The sequence below is a fragment of the Rhineura floridana genome, chromosome 7 (genome assembly GCF_030035675.1).
Source record: "Rhineura floridana isolate rRhiFlo1 chromosome 7, rRhiFlo1.hap2, whole genome shotgun sequence".
NCBI lineage: Eukaryota > Metazoa > Chordata > Lepidosauria > Squamata > Rhineuridae > Rhineura > Rhineura floridana.
In genome coordinates, this window is record NC_084486.1 from 48,919,492 (window position 1) to 48,937,649 (window position 18,158).

At 37.8% G+C, this 18,158-nt stretch overlaps 1 protein-coding gene across 10 annotated transcripts in view; it reads right to left on the reverse strand.

Moving 5' to 3' along the window:
* The window catches only part of EXOC6 (exocyst complex component 6), a 143,315-nt gene that overhangs the window by 44,091 nt on the left and 81,066 nt on the right, over positions 1 to 18,158 (reverse strand). For 6 of the 10 annotated variants that reach the window (XM_061635532.1, XM_061635531.1, XM_061635535.1 and 3 more), the window contains one exon: positions 5,825 to 5,966. In XM_061635532.1, coding sequence (XP_061491516.1) covers positions 5,825 to 5,966 — 142 coding nt within the window. Of the gene's footprint in view, positions 1 to 5,824; positions 5,967 to 12,499; positions 12,530 to 18,158 lie in introns of all 10 variants that reach the window. The other 4 variants (XM_061635528.1, XM_061635530.1, XM_061635525.1 and 1 more) reach the window with 1 other exon arrangement.

An 18,158-nucleotide genomic window follows, 5' to 3' on the forward strand; every position in this document is an offset into this window, starting at 1 on the left:
CGCAGGGGCTGCAGGGGAGAGGAAGGGGAAGTTCTGTTGCATGAGCAGAACAGCAAGGTTCGATGCTACCCTGTGTTTTTTAGACCTGAAGATCAGATTAAACACAATGCTGTAACTGTTTGATGTCAGGTTATTCAATCTTCCCTGTAATGTCACTTCAGGACATTTGTGGCCATAAGATCTGTAAGGTAATTTTTGCTAGAGATAGAGATGGGCTTTCAATACAGTATATGAAGAATTCTAAGTCCTCAATTTGGCATACTTACAATAAATCTGACCACAAATGTGCTGCATATCTGCAGGAAGTTTTTTCTGTTAACTCATGCTTAACTCAGCTTAGATTTCAAACTATGCCCGAGGATCTGACTGGTAAATTCTTGAATACGCCAAATGACCATCTTTGGGTATTGCCCTTTATACAACTCACCTGGGGATAGATTCTTCTATTCATTTCAAAGTTTTCTAGAAGGTCAACCCAATCATTTCAAAATTAATGGTTTGATATAGACCAGTTTGTTACCTATAGGGTAGCTTTATATGCACTAGCAGTGAGGAAGTTACAGGCTACTTGCTTTCCGTTTCTTTTTACACAAAATGGTACTGGTTGCCAAGAGGATTTTTAAATCTTTAAATGATTTGGCAAACTTTGCAGTTTTAAGTTTTGAAACCTTGTATTTCATATGCAATTCACGTTTAACTTACTCTTAGATTATCTTCATTTTGTGAGTTACACTGTCATGGCCACTGGCTACAAGCAATAAAAATCTGACTGACTGATAATAGTAATTGGTTTGTAAAGGACTTGGGAGTTAAATTTTATGCTAGCTACATAAAGCCTTCCACTGACCTGCAATACAAATGACCTGGAGGGAGTTTCAATAAAGTGGGCAGATAGCATGTAAGTCATCACCTATTTGCCCTCAGCATATAGAGCAATGGTGGGGAGTCTCTGTTGGCCAGAGGGTCAGACTAGAATGTGGCCAAGTTCCCATGGGCCACATTCCAATGGTGTGCAAGGTCAAAGACAGAAGGGTGTATGACCAAAGTGGGCAAGCCACACCCACCTGTCTATCATCTGACATCAAACATGGGAAAGATAAAGCTGCAGCTGCAAAGGAAAAATCAGGAGTGCGCTCCCTTTGCAGCTGTGGCTTGAATTTGGTGCTGCTAGAATTTGGGGCTCCTGAGAGTATCCAATCCCTGCTGAAAGCAGTGCAACATGAAAAGGCACCAAATTCAAACAGAGTCTAATTCAAGCAGCTGCTGCAAAAGAATGCTCCTTTGGAGTCACAGCTAGAATTTGGAACATTTCTCTGTCACTCTGCTTTTGGCAGGGACTGTGTTTGGCAGGACATGCCCTCCTTGGCAGCTTGATTTTGGTGCTGTTGGCATTTGGCATCCCTGAGTGTATCCAAACCCTGCTGAAAGTAGCGCAATGGTTATTTATTTATTTATTCATTCATTCATTCTTACTTTTATATCCTACTTTTCCCCCATGGAGCTCAAGGTGGCATACAAACATGATTCTCCCCCTCCCAGTTTTATCCTCACAAGAAGGCTGTGAGGTAGGTTAGGCTGAAAGACAGTGACTGGCACAAGGTCACCCAGTGAGCTTCACGGCTAAGCAGGTATTTGAACTCTGGTCTCCCAGATTCCAGTCCAACACTCTAACCACTACACCACACTGGCTCTCGGTATCTCACTGGGATTGTGTTTGGCAGGATATACTCTCTTGAGCATATCTGATCCCTACCAAAAGTAGTACAACAGGAAAAGTCCCAAATTCAAACAGCACCAAATTATTTATTTATTTATTTTATTATTTGATTTATATCTTGCCTTATCTCGCCTTTTCTCCCAGTAGGAGCCCAAATTCAAGCTGCAGCTGCAAAGGAACATTCAGGAGTGCTCTCTAAGCCTTAGAGCAGTGGTTCCCAACCTTTATGAGCACGAGACCCCCTTTATAAGCTGAAAAAAATTCATGACCCCCTCTCCCCAGGGAGGGAGGCTGGCTGCCAGGAAGGAAAGGGGAAAGCAGCCTTTCTGTGCAGCCTTGCTTCTTTTTGCTTCACAAAAAGCCCTCTCCTCTCATTCTAAGTAAGGGTGCTGTCAGTAGCGGCAGCGCAAGGAGACAGGAGTCAGTGATAGCAATCCCCTCCTCTTCCTGGTAGCTCCACCCTCTGCCTCCTTTGGCATCTGCCATGTATTTTATAGGCAGATGCCTGCCCTTAGTGCGCCTGAAATACGCTCTGGCGCTTCAGCAAAAAGCCTCCTCTCTTGTTTGGAGCAAGGGGGAGGTGTCATCTGCAGTGCCAGTGGGAAGCATACAGTGTCGAGGGAGTGAAGACTTCTTTAAAAAATAATAAATAATTCATTTATTTATTGTTCATGGTCCCCTCTGCATTACTTCGCGGGCCCCCTGGGGGTCCTGGCCCCCAGGTTGGGAACCACTGCCTTAGAGTGCGCTTGCTATCGTTCCTTTGCAGTCATGGCTTTACTTTTCCTGTTCCTGACACATAACGTCAAGTGGTGGGCAGGTGGCCATTGTTTCCTGAAACAGCCTCACAAGCCAAATGCAGAGGCTTGGTGGGTCTAATTAGGCCCATGGACCAAAGGCTCACCACCGCTGATGTACAGAATCCATGACTGTGGTTGCAGCTGTTAATAAGATATGGACAAATCATTTTTTCTTCAATAATTTTTATTCAGATTTTCATAAAACATACAAGACAAAATCATAAAACATTCAAAGACAAAAAACAAAATCAAAAATAGTTAAACAAAAAGAAAAAAAGAAAAAAAAAACAAAAATAAAAAATAAAGAGTAAAATGTTGACTTCCCATTTGTCAAAGATCAAATCAGTTATAAGTCTATAATATATAACAATCCTGTCTCTTAAGTCATATTATAAAATCACTTTCCTCCAGTAGTTATCTTACTTAATCATCAAATCTCATAAACATTACTTTATTCTTTCCACAAAAAGTCAAAGAGAGGTTTCAATTCTTTAAGAAATATATCTATCAATTTTTTTTTCCAGATAAGCATATCGATTAATCCATCTCATTACTAATTATGATAATCTTATTGTCATAACCATAGTCAAAATAAACATTTCAATTAATCCATCACATCAGAATCTGTTAGGTTCAATAATTTCAGTAGCCATTGTTCTATTATCTCTATTAGTTCCATTTTCCATCTTCCATCTTCAGTAGTCTTGTTAAGTCCAGTAATTTCAATATCCAATCTTCCATTATCAGTATTCCATAATAATCTTGCTGTCAAAGCCATAGTCATATAGTAAGAGTCTGATGGGAATTACCTCTATCCCAAATATTTTCTTGCCATCCATTCTGAATAGGTTGCTGAAATACTGCTGTAAAATCATATCTCTGTTCTTTTTTTCAAAATACACTGGGTCATCTCTTAAAAGTTTTTCCATTGTCACATGGCTGCAGTTAATTCCATAGATTTTCTCTATATTGGGCTCCATCACATCATTCCAGTCCAGAAGATTATCCATGCCATTGATAACTTTATCTCTAGAATCTTCATTCATTTCTTCAGAGATAACATTGAGTTCCAAACAATAGATTTTATTTCTAAAGTCCATAGACTCCAAATCTTGTTCCTGTTCCACGTTGGTTCCAATCTCCGGGATCTCCTCTCTCACAGGGACCCCTATTCCAGTCTCCAGGGTCTCCTCTCTCACAGGGACCCCTGTTCCAATCTCCGGGGTCTCCTCTCTCACAGGGACCCCTTCCAGGGTCACCTCTCTCACAGGGACCCTTATATCTTTAATCTCCTGCTTCATTTTACTCAATTCAATTTTCGTTATCTCAATCTCATCCATTATTTTCTGAAACATAGTTATTTCCAGATTTTCAGCCACTTTCTTAATTGCCATTTTAAAAGAAAAATATAGGAAAACCACTTCTTATTTCAGCAACAATTGGGTTAATACTCCAAACTTGGTGACATCACAGTATAAACAGAGCAGACAGCCTTATCTCTCCAATAGTTAAGTAAACAAAATGCAGTTCCCAGGATCGAAACAATTAATGGCAATCGTCAAGAAACAGATTCGTCAAAATAAAATAGACCAAAAAGAGAGTAGTCTCAAAACAGTATAATATTTTTCAAAATAAAAATCTGGAATAGAAATCCCTCTTCTGTGTATATCTTTAGAATGCAAATCCAGGACAGCTTTTTGCAACAAAAACAGAGATAAGCTATTAATTAGTGCGTAGCAGAGAGAAGTTATGGCTCCCCAGTGAGATGTCAAAAACTGATCAATCTGGCAAATCTCTTTTAAACAGCAACAATTTAAGTCAAGTAAAAGAAAAATATAGAAAGAAGGGTGCTTGCCTGTTAGTGCGTTCTCTCTTAGAAGATAAGATGAACGTTCGCTTTAACAGATAGAGCTTGCTGTTGAAAATCCGTCCCACCTTCGTCGGCTGGACCTCGTCCCATAAATTAATGAGATCTGGTCGTCCCAACAAAAATAGGCTTTGAGGTTAATCTCTTCGTTTCTCCCTACCCGGGAGAAGTTTAATCAGTCAAAAAAAAAAGAAAAAACTGACTGATATATCTGAATAAGCTTCTTTTGAGGCAGGAGCCCGTCTCAAAAGCAGGCACAGGCTAAGTCACCCTTCCCGGAAGTCAGATATGGACAAATCATGGTGACTATATTATGAATCATTTAAAACATTTTCAGGCACTTTGCAATTCTTATCTCATCCAATTTTCTTTATTTCTACAGTTGTACCAGAGGATTAAAGTGTGAAGTACACAGTTACATTTAGAGTTGTAATTACTAACAAACTGGAAGTTCATCTACATGAGAAAATCATTGACCGAACAATTTACAGTACAACACTACACTGCTACATTTTCTAATATATGGGTTTTGGCCAAGGATCAATAGTAAGCTTTCATATTCATGCCATAGTTGTATGGTACACTTCAGCTTGTAAAACAAAAGACAAAACTCAATCTGCTGCAAAGACTGCTGCACAAACATAATGTAGCAAGCTGTAGTAGTACACTAGTACTGCCTCTATATCCTAGTATTACATCTGGGATATTGCCTCCATGCAAAGCTGCCATTCAGCAGTTCAGAACAGTACAGCCATAGTAGCAATATAGCAAAATGAGCATTAGCTTAAAACATGAACATCAAGTTGTAAACTGAGCACATAATCCATAAATTAGCTTGAATGATTTTAAAGTCAGAAAGAAGTTTACAAATGTCTTAAATAAAATAGCCTCCATACTGCATGTGTGGATTCATAAGTTATTATGGTACACCACACACCAACAGAGAATCCTTCCCATATTGTTTTGACTGCTACATGTCCCTATGAACCTGCCACAAAACCCAGGACTGTTGCAGAGGATACTAGATAATGTTTCACATTCAGTTCATGTGGCATGCTGGCAACTGGCCAGGTCTATCATCCTGTGAGAACTGAGAATGCATTGTATAATACTTCCAAAACTCTCCTGTGGTTGCACATTGCAGGGAAAGATTGGTAACAGTGGAAAGGCTCTCTTTCAGGGAAGCTTTTACTGATCAAGATTTTAAACAGTTACAAATCTTTCAGTTATTCTCTCTTATTCCAAAAAGTGAACAACTAGTCTCCTAGAAGGAATCCAACTGATGGAATCTTGAACAATAGGTTGAACAAATAGAAAGATCTCATTGACCCCAGTCTCCATATTTACTCAATTCACTAAAGCACATATAATAGACATCTACATTCCCCCTCTATATAAGAATCATACCCTCTAAGTTATAGCTCAGAATCTCATACTTACATTCACACTGTATGACGTCCAAGTTAAACTGCTGAATGGCTCCCATGCTTATCTGTTTCAAGTCATTATCCAATAGCATCTGCATCAGGGAAGTTGACAGATGCTGGCAAGCTGACATACAAGCAGTCTGGGCCACTTTTCCCTATTTAAAAAAAGGTAACAAGTCATAAGAGTAAGTAATTATGAATTGTCAGAATGTATTGTCATTTTTTCTCACATTTATTAACCTCAACACAAGCAGACGAGAAACGCTTAATGTTCCTGTTGTCCAGTTAAAAAGTTAGTTCTGTTTGAGAATAGCCATTTTCTTTAAAATAGTACTTTTAAATAGATAATCTTCATTTTGCAATATTTGTGAGTATGTAAACACATAACACACTGTTTACATAATATGTAAACAGACTTATTACGTACATTCAGCACTAGGAAACAGCTTCACGGAAAACACTTGCCTTTTATGGATTATTATTAAAATAGAATTCCTGAATTGCTACAAATTTCCAGCTTGAACATTCAAATGCTCCCCTTCCTATCTATGCACACCATATATATCTGGGAGAACAAAAATTCTAAAAATCACTTTTCTGTAAAGTCATATGCAGCCCTCTACTGTTCAAAGTATACATAGATTTCCAATGATATATGCTTTCACTTCAGTGCTTATAGCATAAATGTCAGTGCCAGTGACTTAAAAGAAAGAAAAAGAAAAAGCAGGTCAAACATGCCAACATAATACCTTCTACACATTTCCAAGGAAGCAAGTCTCATTAATTTTAATAGAACTTAACAATCAAAGGCCAAATATTGATTCAAATCTAATATACAGTAATAGTTAAAGAATGTTGGCAAAAAGGGATGTTCTGTTCACATGATAAGGCTGCTCAACATTTCTAAATTAAAGCATTTTAGAAAATAGAATTTAGAAAATTGCTTTAATACTTTGATCATTCATGAGCTTAAACACTGCTGTGCTTAATAGTATCATTCTGTGTATATTTAGTCAGAAATAACTTCCCTGGGTTCAATTGGGCTTACTCCTAGCTAAGCATACAGTGGATTGCACCTTAAGACTACAGCCCTACACACCCTTGTCTGGGAGCAAGTCCCATTAAACACAGTGAGATTTATTCCTCTGTAAACATGCACAGGATTGTGCTATATAATAAGATTGATGTCAATCCTAAATAAAGCATTCAAGTGCATTATACTTCCGGGGACATGTAACGCTAAAACACATAACGCTAAACCATTGTTAAGGTAAGGTCAGTAAGCCAACAAACCATAGATAAATCATAGTTAATAGCTTGGTTCACATAACAATCTAACCATGGTTTATTAAGTAAGATTTTTTTAAATGATGGCTTAATGTTATATGCAAACCAGGCCCATATCTTGTAAGATACCAAACATAAGGCATTATAAGGAAATAAATGGCAATCACTAGCATAAGATAAATTAAGTTTGTTTGGTGTATACACACACGGGTTAAGCTGTTAATTGAACATGAAAACATTGAATTAAAGTTGAGGGTTATTTGAGACAGGTTACCTACTAAGCATTTGCAAGCATTCAGCTACTTTTAGAACCAAACACATATGACAAGACACCATTATGAAATTTCTCCTAAATTATTTTTTATCTGTATTTATTATTAGTGGATACTTTAGCGTATATTCTGTTCATATTCTGTTAGGTGCCTTCTTTGGTGGAGATTTAAAAACTAAATATTTTCTGACACTAACACATTTAACAGGAACAAACAAAAATGAACACACACCCCAGCATGCTTACAAGTCTCCGAAACCTAGCGGTAATCACATTGGGAGACATGCAATTCTATTCCCCAAATGGAACAATATCAATATGAATGGAAAAAAGGAAATAATGGGGAGAGGAAAGAGAAGAATCAATGGGCTTAATTTAATTATGATGTAGCAGATTTAGGATACTTAATGGAAATATAATTTTGATTTAATGGAACAATTGCATTTGGGTTTAATGAAGTGCTCCATCAAATCAGCTCCATGTTCTATTTTACATACAGTTTCGGTGCCACTGTAATGTAGTAACAGTAAGCAGATTGGTAAAGTTCTCAAAAATAACAACATCCAATTCAATTCAATATACAAATATATTATGGACCATATTGTTATACAATATTCCATTTCACATTTCTCGCCAAACCTATATATTCAGATGATCAAAATTGCATACAATAGTACTGGAGCACAAGGTAATGGTTACAATACACGATGTGATAATTTCTGAGGCTTTTGAGAGTTAGGTTTCATACAAATACATTAAATGCTTGTTATGATAGACAAATGCTAACACCCTAAAAAATTAAAATAATTGCTTTCAACTATGCACTTAGACTACAGGCTTATTGCTCTCATGGCACAGTCAACAAAAAGCTGAAGAGAGAAAAGGAGCATGTTATAAGCATTTGAGATCATTGGGGTTTTCATTTTAGACCAAGATAAGAAGCAAGTCTAAACATTTGAGCTTTTAACTGTAAATCCTGGGCACCTGATGTTAGTTTTTACTGCTCAATTTACCACAAATATCTATAAATATATACTTTGCAAAATACAGGTCTTCCAAGTTGAAAATGCACGAAACCGGCAAAAGGAAAAAAAACTGTACAAAAATTAAGCAGTTATTTGTCCAAAATCATATTAAACAAGTAAGCTCTCATTATTAAACCTAATAGCTCAGTTTGAAGCATCTTGTTTTTGTTACCACTGCTTTCCCTTTCTTACATGCAAGAATCCATAACATTATCACTTTGATTTTGAATGAAAGTTGTTCAAGAGATTTCCAAATCATCCTAATAATCAGTACTGGATCACTGTTTGATGTTACTTTATCAATTATGCATATTTAAGTAAGGGAAAATAAGTTTTATATAGTTTCCCTACAGTTATTACTACTACCCCACAACTATGAACTTTATTCATCAACTACATCTATTCATATTTTTATTCCATCATTGCAAAGTTCCAGAAATAAATATTCTCTTGCATAAAAAAATAACACCTGCTAGAAGATAAGGCACCTTCATTTTACCCACCCTTCACATTTGCTGAAATACAAGCTGGTAAAAAGAGAAAACCCTTAGTCAAACGTCTTATATTTCAAAGGAGCTCGTAAAAGAGAATCTGCTGACATGTTAAATCCTTTCTGTAGTATCCAAAAGCTTTTCTTTTAAGAACAATTGCTGTAAAGAGACATTTGGCCCCTAGGAAATTCCCAAAGGGTCAGCCATATGTATCCCTCTTCCATGGCACCTTCACGGTGCTGCTTTCTAGACCCACGCTAGCTATCTCAAAGGCAGCTTTCATCCTTCAGTAATGTGTCAGTCAGTATGATTTATGGACTGCATTCAACAAAGTCAAAGCATATAGAATGAGAAATATGACTACAATCTGCTAATTTGTTTTGTATTGAGCCACTTAAGAGTCAAAGACCTGATGTCAGACTGAGACCAGCAACACAATTAACCAGCCGGTGACAGATTCATCCATCCTCCCTGCCAGGCTGTGCCAATCAAGGACAGCATGAGACGACATTTGGAAGAATCAGTAAGAAACTCCATTCTCTAAGTAGCCTACGTGGGCTTTTGATTGACAGTTTTTGAATATAGCTTGCAGAGCGCCACCACCCTTTATCCAATAGCTCCTCGCTACAAGCTGTGAAATACGGCTTTTACTGCCAATCACAGGAACAATAAAGCACAATCCACAACCCCCCAAGCAAACAGGGAATAACAAGACATGTCTGTTAGATCTGAAAGTCTAGGTTCATAATTAGTTTAACAATATTAAATCACACATTAAGTAGAAGCTTTTTTCAATTTATTAAATCTAAAGGGTAACTCACATATTTAAGTACATAGGTGAAATCAAGTATTCTTCTGATAGCAAGAAGTAAAAGTTTGTTTTGATCTGACAGCAGCATTAAATTCCATCTAATAATCATCATAATTAAAATTTTATTTACAAACAACTGATCAAAATAGGCTGTTTCAAAAAGACATGCAGAAAGTATTTGCAATTTCTTTAACACCAGTATAATTAATTAAGATTATCAGACTAACTTCCCAATGCCAATAACTGCTTTGACAGCTAATAAAATGATTAGGATGTGTTATATGAGCACATAATAGGCAAACATGCTGGCAGGCTTTGAGGATCATGGTGCAGGATTGTGATCTTAAGAAAAAAGGTTTGAATTCAGTGAGTATGGTTTATTAATATACATTATAAAGAACTTTGGAAAGGTTTAGTTTTTGGACATATTTTAAACATTTTAATTCCATCAACATCTTATTTTGCCAACTACATGTTTTCATAAAATATTTGAAGAAATGGCATTTCTCACATTTTTTCAGAACATTCAAAGCCTATTTTAGACCATGCAAGAATCAGATTATACAGGATTTGAGGACTAGCTCAGTTGTTCACTTCCTTTGTGTTTCCACCACAACAGTTAAATTAAAGCATCTGTGAATGTTTATTTCTGAAGAACTCCAAGGTGAAAGCAAACACATACAGCAAAATTCTAAGCAGTGCCAGTGCAAACCAAATAGCTCACACAAGCTGATAACAGCTCTGAAAGATAAGACCAATTGGTTCTTCAAGGAATCAACTCAGTTTTAACTTTGACTTGAGAAAATGGCCAAGTCCATCAGGAAATCTGGAGATCAGTTTCTAATTCTGGCATACTGACAACTTCGGCAATATTGGACAAATCATCAAATTTATTTTTCTTATTAGGAAAGAATAGTTAACAATCTAACAGAATTTCCCCACTCTTTAAGTATTTGCACAAGCTCTCCAGGTACGGCTGGGAGAAACCCCTTCCTGAAATCCTGGAGAGCTGCTGCAAGTTCTGAGCTAGAAGGACCAATGGTCTGACTCAATATAAAGCAGCTTCCTATGTTCCTAACCCCCACCAGTGTGACTGGAAGTGGGGTGTGAGTCAGGAGAAACTCCATAACTTAATCCTGTTGCTCATGACGACAATGGACTGTAGTCCACGAAAACCTATGTTAGTACACTTTTTTTAGTCCTGTTGTTTTTGCTGCAAGAGAATAACATGGCTACCTCTCTGGCAATTGTTCATCACCTGAGTGGCTCTATTTTTCCCAATTATCCTCTGTAAGAAGTGTAGCACACTGCTTTTTATCTACTTAAAATGTTCAGAACGTAGGGAAGAACTGATTTGCATAAACACCTAAATAAAATTAGAACAAAACAATAGATGTAACTACATAGTAGTGCAAATTTCCAACTAGACTGGAGATCATGCTTTGTTTGATGTTTTTGAAACTATAGATTATGCTCAATACTAACTGGAAGATGGTATCGATGCAAGGCTTCCAAATATAGTGCACATTATCAATATGCTATTTTGATAATTTAAAGACAACCAACTGCAACTTTGCAACATGTTTTAACGGTGAAGATGCACTGAAATAAAATACAAGCATATGTTTCAAACAGTTCAGCTTTATGAGGTATAACTATATATTGCAGATCTGGAATCTGCTCGTGTTATAATTGTCATGCATGAATCAGCCCTTACCAGCAAATGAAAGAATATGATATATGGAAAAGTTATGTCTGCCATATGGAAGCCATTTTTTGGACTGCTTTGCTCTAAGTTGTAAGATTTCCTTGTTCCTGCATAGTTGATGTCAGCCTGCACTCTCTTTTATGTTACCTATACCTTTGTGTGCTTTTTTTAGCCCTGGCATTATCTGCAACAAGTGTTTTTATTTTCCTCTTAATTGTTTTATCTTGAGAAAGTAAGATGCCACAATGGATAGGAAGTAGAATGAGTTGATCTCTTTCAGTTAGATATGTTTAGCGTAATACAATGGAACTAATCTGATCATCATCATGTTTATTTATTTATTGCACACTGGCTTTTCTTTTTTTCTATTAAAGTGTTGATACAAAATAATTATCAAGTGAAAAAAATGTGCGATGTAGGTAAGTGAAACTACGTTGGGTGGAACACAATTCTGCATCAGTATTTCAAAAAACTTTTTTTTAATAAAGGAGGAAGTTTTCCGATACCTTGCAAACCTGAAAGTAGCAATTATTCATTATAATGCAAATATTTGTGTTGGACCAAAGTAAACTACTCAAACTGAGCTGATGACCTGAAAATAATTGGGGCATGAATCTTTTAAAGCAATTCATCATCTTTTAAGAAATACATTTGGGTGCAGACATTCTCCTCACTTCAAAAAGTATGCTTTTGAAAGAGACTGTCTAAAACTTTCACCAGCTCTTTATTCTCAGCCACTATCTGGCCATTTTAACCTTATTTCGTATGCACATCCCCATAGCTGCATTTTGACACCTGACCTCACATCCAAGAGGTCTTATGGTCTCCTTTGAATGATCTCATTTCAGATGCAACACATGCCCTATCATGTTTCTATGAGCCTTTAAAAGGTTCCTTCTGCCTTGATGTCCAAAAGACCAAGGTTAGTCTTCAACTTGGATTCTGCACGCAACTACACAATTTAGTAGTGAGTCAGATCAAACCAAATAGAGGGCTTTTTAATAAGTCACTCAGAATTGAAGCAATAAGCCTGCAGGCAGTTCATAGTTTAAGTTTTCCATGTGCATGCTTTTTCTTCAGCTTGCATCTACTTACCGACATAGCCGCATGGTCATTGTTGTTATTCTGAGAAGGAAACCAGTAAGGCAATCAAAACAAAAAAATAAAAATGCACTGTCAGCATCAAATTGCATTTTGGTAGCAGTTGAAGGAGGCGAGGGAGATTCTTGAGAAAACAAGCAATGTCTAATAAGCTTTCTTTCCTGAAGATCTAAATGGTTCAAAATTATTATTCAAGTCTGATCTGCCTTAGTTAAGTGAAATGAATCTTCTGTTTGCAGTTGTAGAGCCAAATAGTTACAAAGTTTAACTGATATTCTGAAATATCAAGGAATTCATACACAGCACAGTGCTAAATGTCAGAGTAATATATTCTGCATAAACAATATTTTTTTCAGCAGAAAGCTCTGGAAAGATTTCAACTGAAATGTTATATGAAAAGGTTGGGGACCATATATTTCTAGAGCTCTTTGGATTAATCCAAATATCTGCAGATGGTCTACTACTCATGCATGGGGGCTTCTAAGCTTCCCCTTACCAACAGCAGCCCCCATGCCTCCCCCCATGTCCCTCTCCAAGAGGCCCTCCGGAGCAGCATACCTTGAGCCACAAGGGGCTACAGCCAGAAGGAAGCTTCACCCCTTGTCTGAGTGAATGCAAAAGTGCTTTCTGCTCGCACACAGGGAAAATGTTGTAGTATAGCCCTCATCAGTCTGTTATTTGGCTATTTTACTAAACTGTGCATAAGGAATAGTTTGTGACTATGCAATGACAGGCAGTAACAGTGTGTAAAAATACATTCATCCATTAAATTGATCAGAAAAGTAAAAAAAAAAGGCTCCTTTTTAGTACAAATGCAAAATGCTGCCTTTTCCTTGGGTGGTGGTTGTTTTAAACCAATGCTGTTGCTATCAAGTGGCAACACAGACAAATAAAATACAAACAAACTTTCAGGGGAACAAAGCTGAAGACATATATCCAGGAATTAGATGACACCACAGTAGCTATGAGTAGAAACCTTAAGTAATAAGGATAGTTGTAGTTATCTTGTAGTAAAGTTTTATAATTGCCTGGAGATGTACTTTATAGTTAAACACTATGGGTTGGATTCAGAGTTGTGCTCAGTGGAGTTCTGCTCACTCTTGAGAAGGTGATCTTCACCAATTCCTCCTTTTCCCTGCAGCCACCAGAGCAGCATGAGAGATGGAGGGGGGGGCAAAAGGAAGGAGGAATAAGTAAGGATTGCCTGCCTAGCTTCCTCAGGTGGTGAGTCTCTACTCCAGGTGTCACCAAAGTGATGCCCACGGGCACTCATGTGCCCAAGGAAACCTCCCCTGTTGTCTATAGTCCCCTCTCCTCAATAAAATTAGGCTTGAAAGAAGCATTCTATTGGAAGCAACAGAATATGCTGTGGTGTGTACTCGGTTGCAGTGTATGAGTGTGTGTGGTGCCAACAACAGTTTGGAAATGGGCTCACAGGCTCAAAAAGGCTGATGACCCCATTCTCAGTGTATTCTGCATATGGAATGAGTTTTTCCATCCACAGAATAGCCAAACTGGATCCAATCCATTCAGTGTATACCAACAATTACTAAGATTTAAAAAAAGGACTAAGTTACACAGTTGTGACTAACAGAATCAATTAAATACTCACAGGTATGTGTAAACACACACACACCCCTTACATGATCATCTCTACATTAGTCTGTTTTCATCAAAAGTTAAAAAGTGACACTTTTCCTCCACTTTTTTTTTAAATGACATATAGAAATGGTGGGGAAAGACTCTGTTGTCCAATGAAACCACTTTATTAATGAATATGCTAGTTATGTTCTATACTATAGATGTAGCCAGGCACAAGTCAAAGAACATAGCTGCAAATATTGTGTTGAGAAAGGATGCTACCAAGTCACAACTACTTCACCTCCAACAAATGGCATACATTTATAAAGTTTTTTCCTGAAGCCATGTAGCCTAGGAGCTTACACACTAATCCTAAAACACAGTTACTTCAAATTTAATTCATCAGAGTATTTAATTGTTTAAGAGAATCTCTCTACTGCACGGGTAGGAAACCTCTAGCTGTAGACCAAATTGGGCCTGGCAGGCCTCCCAGCTTGCACCGTGAGGCCATTTTCCTTGGGCCACACCTACCTGCCACTCATCTGACATCATAGGACAGGTAAAGCTGCAGCTGCAAAGGAACAATTGGGAACCTAAGAGTGTACACACAACTGTGCCTTTGCACGAGTGGCTTGCATTAAGACCTGTTGGAATTTGGCACCAAATGCAAACTGTGCTGCTTTTGGCATACATCAGATACACCCAGGAGCTCCTGGTCGCAGCCCTTGGGCCAAAAACATGTGGCCACCACTGCACTAAGGTAAAGCCACCATTTGGATGTAACACTTTTTCTCCAAGAGCCTGCTTGATATACTGTACATACTATTCTAAAAGCCTGCCACTAACCCCCCTTTCTAGATTTAGACGCAATGGGCAATTCTGCACAGCAATTTATTGTGGACTTGCTGCTCTTGCATGTAAATTTTTTGCATCCTCAACACAACGTTGCCCTCATTAAAATGCCACTACGTATCCGCCCTCCCGGCCCCATTTAATCTGGAACTACCATTTCTGCGGGTTTTTTTACTTGTCAGATTTTCTATGCATATGGTAAATCCAGATTAAATGGGAAAATATGTGATGGCATTTTGATGAGGATGATGTCATGTGGATGCTGCATGAAACTTGCATGCATGAGCTGCAATGAGTCCACAATAAACTGGCGTGTGGAATGCCTAATGGCCAGCAAGCGATAGGGTTGTATGCAGCCTTCTGCTTCTAGATTAGCAAATAGTGTTAAAAGAGGAGGCTTATCTATGTCCTTTACTTTACTTTATGCTATCCATTAGAAACTGAACAGAGTTTGGCTTCTATACTTACTAAGTGCCCATAGGCAACACTCCAAACCTTGATTGTCTTCGGAGTGAAAGACTCAGACGTTTGCTCATTGCTCTGTGACATATTAGTTCATCTTAATAAAAGCATTATGTTACTGTTGCTTCTGGATCCCCCCCCCAATATTCTTATCTAAGAGGAGAAATTCTGGATTTAGGTTACAGAGGGAGTGAAAGAGGTCATATACATAGATATTAGATACATGTATGCACACACATACACAAGCACACAAAGAGCAAGCTAACTTTACTTAAATCATTAGAAGAACTAAAAGGTTAACTGTCATGAATGTTAGAATGTGGGGGTTCTCACCAAACCAGTAAGTCTACATGTACAGAGCCTGTTCTGCATTAGTTGAATTCCCTGCACACTCTCATATATTCAGGTTAGCCTTGATGGAATAGCCACGGTTCAGTGGTAGAGCATATGCTTTGTATGTAGATGGTCTGAAGCTCAATGCCTGCTATCTCCAGTTAAATGGATTTCAGGGGGAAATCTACTAGGCAAGCCTTGGCCAACTTGGTGCCCTCCAGATATTTTGGACTGCAGCTTCAATCAGCCCCAGCCTGCAGAGATGTACTGGCTGGGGCTGATGGGAATTGTCATCCAAAACATCTGGAGGGTACCAGGTTGGTGAAGGCTGTCCAAGACCCTGGAGAGTCACCGACAGTCACAGGAAACAATACTGGACAAGATGGACCAATGATTTGATTCAGTACAAGACAGCATGATATATTCACTCTGTCTCTCAGCAGGAAAAGCAGCTCTTCCCCACCCACAACTACAGCTTGCTCCATACTAGGCTTCTATCAGTACCTCTGCAGGAGGGGTTTGGGGAGGGGAAAATTGATTTCTACAAGCAACTTTCTTTCCATCAACTTTCTTCTCTCCCAAACAAAAACCCTCCCAAAGATATACTGTAGATCTGCCCCCACTTTGTGTGCACCTAGCTGCTTCGGATATAAAGCTTGCCTGGCACCTACATTGTGGCCTTTCCAGCACTAGCTGAAGATCTTTTTGTTTTCCCAAGCATTTTAAGATCTTCATTTTTTTAAAAGGTCTGGTGTGTTGGTTCATATTCATTTGGTTTTGTATTGTGCTGATTTAACTCTATGATTTTTAGAGCTCTTACTGTTTTCATGGTTTTTAATTGTTACTGTCAGCTGGCCAGAAGACATTGTTCATTGGGTGGTATACAAATGATGTTGCAGGTTAAGACTCCTTTACCTACCCACAAAATGTCAAGACCTCCAACTAAGCCTTCTCATTGATCCAGTCAGCCAAGCCTCTTAATGAATCCAAATCCTGCTTCTCTTGGAACAGAGTCTTGCAGCCCCCACATTTTCAAGCACAGAACCCTCCTTCATACCCTGAGAGCATGCTATGCCTCTCAAGAATAAATCGAAAAACTCCCTGCAAATTGAAAATCAGCACAGCAGCCAAAGGACTCCCTTTCTTAACATGGGGAAGATTCAACTGTTATATTCCCCATCTGTAATCTAAAGTAACCGTAATCCTTTTGCATGTGAAGATCTAGGCAAAGCCTGCCAAAGACTTCCCAGATGGAACTGTCCAGCATTCCTCTCCTCCTGTTCAACTGCCCCGTCCCTCAATACCTCCAAGAGTGGATTCAGCTACAACCTGATATTCTGCACACTGCCTTATGTTCCACTGCATAAAAGCTGCAGACTCCCCATGGTTGAATATGCATCAGTGCACATCTGAAAAACACCAACTTGCAGAAAACTCTTAGTACAGACATGGTCTTAGTGAATTGAATTGATTAAATGTATCAAGTCTAGAATCTGCCAGTGTAGCCAAACGCGAGACAATGAGGAAATCTACCATGCATGCATTGTGCCACAGCACAGCATAGACATATAGTTTTGAAATGAATCTAAAAGTTTTCCTAGCTTTAATTCTTCAACATAGTACTGTCTAGACATAGTATAAAACACTCTCACACAAAACAAGAATACAAGTTATAACAGAGGAGACAGAGACTAGAGGTAATTTTTATTCTTGAAACATTCCTGTAGTATAAGGAATGTAATGAGTTCAGTGAAATAAAATTTAAATAGAAATCTAGTGGATTAGATTATATTTATCTTAAGTAATAACTAGCCAAATAATAGCAACTAGAACATAAAATAGACAATGACCACATGCTTGAAGCAAAGGAATACTTGACTTGATAACAACAGTTTATATACTGCTTATACTTTAGAAACAAAAATCTCTACGCATTTTATAACATATCTAAGTGGTTTATAACATTTGTTAAAATCCTAGTCTGGGTACAAAAGCATTTTTTAAAATTCAAAAAAGAAGCTTTTTTTTTTAACAAAGTTGAAAATGTTCCACATAAAACCTTTGTTGATATGTTAGTCGTTTTACCCCATATTTCCCAAAAGCTGTGTAAACCAATTCCTGTTGTAGCAAGGTACGCAGTGGAAAAACAAAAACTGGAAACATTGAGCAGTTTATAAAGTGTAAACATCCATTTGGAAAATAATTTTATGGAGCACCAGCTACTTTGCATGCAAAATCATTCGCAAGAGTAAAAAAGGGAGATTGCATATGCTTTTGTATGTTTTATTGTGTTTGTGCGTACTGTTGTGCACCACCTTGATATTTTATGTGGATGGGTGGTATATAAATATTTCTTATAAATAAATAATAATAATTCATTTCACAACAAACTATTATAAATCTCAAACTAACAAATTTATTAAAA